The sequence below is a fragment of the Corvus moneduloides genome, unplaced genomic scaffold (genome assembly GCF_009650955.1).
Source record: "Corvus moneduloides isolate bCorMon1 unplaced genomic scaffold, bCorMon1.pri scaffold_98_arrow_ctg1, whole genome shotgun sequence".
Classification (NCBI taxonomy): Eukaryota; Metazoa; Chordata; class Aves; order Passeriformes; family Corvidae; genus Corvus; species Corvus moneduloides.
In genome coordinates this window covers 87,342-91,773 of record NW_022436939.1, presented here as the reverse complement: position 1 = coordinate 91,773, position 4,432 = coordinate 87,342, and the positions used below count along the sequence as shown (strand labels likewise).

The 4,432-nt window shown below is 59.2% G+C and overlaps 1 protein-coding gene across 1 annotated transcript; it reads left to right on the top strand.

Annotated features, from left to right (window-relative positions):
• The first annotated feature begins 828 nt into the window (after positions 1–828).
• On the top strand, positions 829–3,752 carry LOC116439101 (sushi, nidogen and EGF-like domain-containing protein 1). Its single transcript, XM_032098208.1, has 6 exons — positions 829–1,046; positions 1,382–1,485; positions 1,816–1,946; positions 2,388–2,675; positions 2,811–2,948; positions 3,339–3,752. Exons 1-6 carry the CDS (start codon positions 955–957, stop codon positions 3,618–3,620), a joined length of 1,035 nt encoding a protein of 344 aa, XP_031954099.1. The 5' UTR covers positions 829–954; the 3' UTR covers positions 3,621–3,752.
• Positions 3,753–4,432: the final 680 nt, after the last annotated feature.

The window sequence follows — 4,432 nt, the reverse complement described above, 5'->3', positions numbered from 1 at the left end:
AAAATAAAACCTGTGCGAAAACGCCGTTCGCGGGTGATCTGGGGATACAGTCCTGGGAGTTCTGGGAAAACAGGAGCGTGGGAATGTGCTGGGGGGCAGCTGGGGCCGGGGAGCGCTGTTCCCACCCTGTCTTGCCGCGGGCGGTTCCGTGTCCCCCCCTTCCCCCGCCCCCCCGTCGGTCAATATTTCCCAACGCCTGAGTCCCACGGGGGGGGAAGGGCGGGGGGGCACCCGGATGTTTGGTGCGGGGGAGGGGGCGGGGAGGGGGTTCCCGGACGTCCGAGTCCCCCAGGGGAGGTGGGTGCTACGGCACACCTGGAGGGGACCCCTCACCAGTATCCCCAGTTCCTCCCAGTACGTGCCAGTACCCATCCCCCAGCCCCCTCCAGTGTGCCCCCCAGTATCCCCAGTCTCTCCCAGTGCAACACCCCCCCCCGCACCCCAGTCTCTTCCAGCCTCCCTCAGCTGACCCCAGTATACCCCCATTGTCCCCAGTCCCTCCCAGTGCATTCCAGTCCTCCCCCACTATTCCCCACGGTGTTCCCAAATCCCTCCCAGTTTGTCCCAGTCCCCCCCTCCCAGTGCCTCCTACTACATCCCAGTGTCAGTCAGTGTCCCCCCCAGTGCCCGTTTAAGCCTTGCAGTGTCCCCCAGTACATCCCAGCATCCCCCAGTGCCTCCCAGTCCCTCCCAGTGTCCCCCCAGTGTTCTCCCCAACATTTCCAGTGTCTTCTAGTATGTCCCACTAACCCCCAGTGCCTCCCAATGCATCCTAGGCACACTCAGTGCCCCCCCAGTGTCCCCCCCGCCTTCCCAGTGTCCCCCAGCACATCCCAGCCCCCCCCACAGTGTCCCCCCCCAGTCCATCCCAGTCCATTCCAGTCCCCCCCGGCTGTGGTCTGGGCAGAGACGGAACTGCCTGGGGCCCTGGGAGGTGCCACCTGGGGGTGTCCCATGTCATCCCCCACCCCGCCAGCCTGTCCCCTCCCTGGGGATAAAGTGGCTGCAGTCACAGCACTGGGACAGACTGGGACCATGGGAGTGTGGTGAGTGGGGACACTGGTGGGCATGGGGGACGTGGGGACACTGGGGACATGGGGGCACATGTGGGACATGGGGGACACTGGGGAATATGGGGGACCAGTGAAGGCATGTGGCACATAGGGGAATGTGGGGGACATGGGGATAGGGAGGAGGGATATGGGGGGGGACATAGGGAGGACAAGGGCACATGGGGGGCTCATTGGGGATGTGCAGGACATTGGGGGAGACAGGGAGGGGCATGGGGGGGATATGGGGACATTGGGGACATGGGGAAGATGGAGAGGTCATAGGGGACATGGGGACATGGTTGATGGGGGACCCCCTCACACTTCCCCAGGCCTGGACAGACGAAGGTCCCCCCCATCCTCCTCCTCCTCCTCCTCAGCCACGCAGAGGAATGGGGACCCCTGGGGACACTGGGGACCCCTGTGGGACCCCCGGGTGAGTTTGGAGTCCCAGGCTTATACTGGGGACATGCCAGGCCCATACGCGGAGGTTCTGGAGTGATACTGGGGGTCTCAGGCCCATACTGGGAGGTCCCAGCTCCATACTAGGACATCCCAGTCCCCTACCAGCAGGCCCCATGCCCACACTGGGAGGTTCTGGGGTGACACTGGGGGTCACTGACCCATATGGGAAGTCCCAGGCCTATACTGGAAGGTCTTAACTCCATACTGGGAGGTCCCAGGTGCCACTGAGTGTGTCCCCCAGGTGGGGTCCTGCGTGCCCCTGGGTGTGTGTCCGAGGTCTGTGACAGGTGTGTGTCCCCAGGTGGGGTCCTGTACCCCTTCGGACCAGGAGTGGGGGATGAGGCCACGCACCACGAGGATGACGGGACAAGCCCTGAGATCTTCCTGCAGGAAAACTTCTCCTTCTTTGGGCATGCCCACCGCTCACTCTATGTGGGTCCTGTGACTGGGAGGACAGGGGGGAGGTGGCATTTGGTGGGTGACACGGGTGGAGGGTGACACCAAGGGGAGGGTGGCAAGTTGGATGTGGCCACCAGAATTGGTGTCACCTCTTCCTCCTCCTCCTCCTTGACCATGTCAGTGAATGGGGACCCCATGGGGATCCCTGGGGACACCTGTGGGACCCTCAAGTGGTTTTGGGGTCCCAGACCCATACTGGTAGGTTCTAGGGTGACACTGAGGCTCCCAGGCTCATACTGGGAGGTTCTAGGGTGACAGACTAGAGGTTGAGGGTCATCACAGTTGGGGCCACCATGACAGGAGTCACCATGGTTGGGATTCCCATGACTGAAGACACTGTACCTGGGACCACTGTGGAGGGTCACTATGGTTGGTGCCCCCCAGGTGTGTCCCATGGGTGACCTTTGCCTGTAGGTGAACAACAATGGTGTGGTGTCCTTCGGGACAATGGTCCCAGAGTTCACCCCCCAGCCCTTCCCACTGCCAGGCCACCACCCCTTTGTGGCACCATACTGGGCCGATGTGGACACCCGTCTGGGAGGGGATGTCTTCTACCGGCAGAGCCGGGACCCCCAGCTGCTGGCACGCCTGGCCCAGGACCTGGCACCTGCTGTGCCACCTGGGGACCCGCCCCCACAGCCCACCTGGGCGTTCGTGGCCACCTGGGACCGTGTGGCCTATTTCGGGGCTGCCTCGGACAAGGTAGGACATGGGACAAGGTGGGGGGGGCCTCAAATATCTTGACCTTCAACCGTGACGTCCCTAACTATGGTGGCACCAAAGGTTTGGAGACACAACTGGGGGTCACAGTGACATGGTGACAATGTTCCCCTGCAGGTGAACACCTTCCAGGCTGTGCTGGCCTCTGACGGTGTCACCTGCTTTGTCCTGCTCAACTACGGGGACCTGCAGTGGACAACTGGCATTGCTAACCAGGGGGACCCCCGCACTGGTCTGGGGGGCATCCCTGCACAGGTGGAGACACAGAGAGGGACAGGGGACACTGGGTGTGGGGACATCCCTGTGCAGATGAGGACAGTCCAAGGGATGGGGATAGGAGGGATTCTGGGCTTGAAGGGATAAAGATTTTTGGGGTGGAATTAAGGGAATCTGGGTGGAATTAAAGGGATTTGGGGTGAAATTAGGGGGATTTTAAGTAGGATTTAAGGGAATTTGGGGTAGAATTAAGGGGATTTGTGGTGAAATTGGGAATTTTAGGTGGAATGAAGTGGATTTGGGGTGAAATGAAGCTCATTTTGGGTAAAATTCAATGGGAATTTGGACAGAATTCATCCCCCACCTTCTCGTGTCTCCTGTTCCCCTCCCTTCATGTCCCCCCCTGTTCCCCTGTCTTCCCCCCTGCAGGCTGGGTTCAACAGTGGGGATGATGTCCACTACTACAATGTGCCGGGGTCACGCACGCCCGCAGTGCAGACCCTCAGCCACCGCAGCAACCTGGGGGTCCCAGGGCGCTGGGCTTTCCGTGTCGACCACTTCGAGGCCACTGAGGGACCTCCCGAGACCCCTGGCAGCCTGTCAAAGACCCCTGAGGCCCCCTGGAGTTCCTCAGCACCCCCTAAGACCCCCTCAGTATCCCCCAACTCCCCCAGGACCAGAGAGGAGCAGGTGTATGTCTGTGGGTCATGAGTGGATGACACTTGGGACATTTGGGGTGGGGGGAGGGTTGCCTAACAGCCCTCACCCCACCCCTGCAGAAGGATATGCCCCCACAGAGGCCACATTTTAATGGAAACAGCAATAAACACCCGCTGAGCAACACCCACGTGCAGGTGTGTTTACACAGATGCATGTGGGCAGCAACACAGGTGTCATGTGTGAAATGTGTACCCATTCCTGCCTGTTCCCATGAAGGTGGCGAAATCAGCTGGGGAGGGAAATTGTCAGTGAGGGGTCACAACATCTGTGTTGTACATGGATGTGACAGACACACACCTGGGGCACACATAGGTGTGACATAGGTACACCTGGGTAACATCTGTTGCCAGATGCTCTACACCTGGACAGGAGCTCACACACTCCTACATGGTGTTACACTTGGACAACACCTGAGTTCCACACAGATGTGGATCCACCTGGATAACACCTGCTGCAATACAGCACTACACCTGGACAACTCCTGGGTTGCACAGAGGTGTAGCATCACCTGGACACCACCAGCCCAGCTGAGATGGTGTCCAGGTGATGAAACCAAGGGCAGAGTAAGGGAAAGGGTTTGGGTTACAGTTAGGGGTTAGTGGTTAGGGTTATGATTTGGTTAGGAGTAGGGACTTACAGTTAGGGTAGGTTAGAGTCAGGTTAGGGGTTATGGTTAGGATCAGAGGTTAGGGTTAGGGATGCTTTTATTAAATAGCTATATGCTTTTATGTAATATTGGAGCGGCGTAGTTTTTCATTATTAGTATCTGTAGTTATCCTTTTGGGGGCAGGATGTCATAGAGA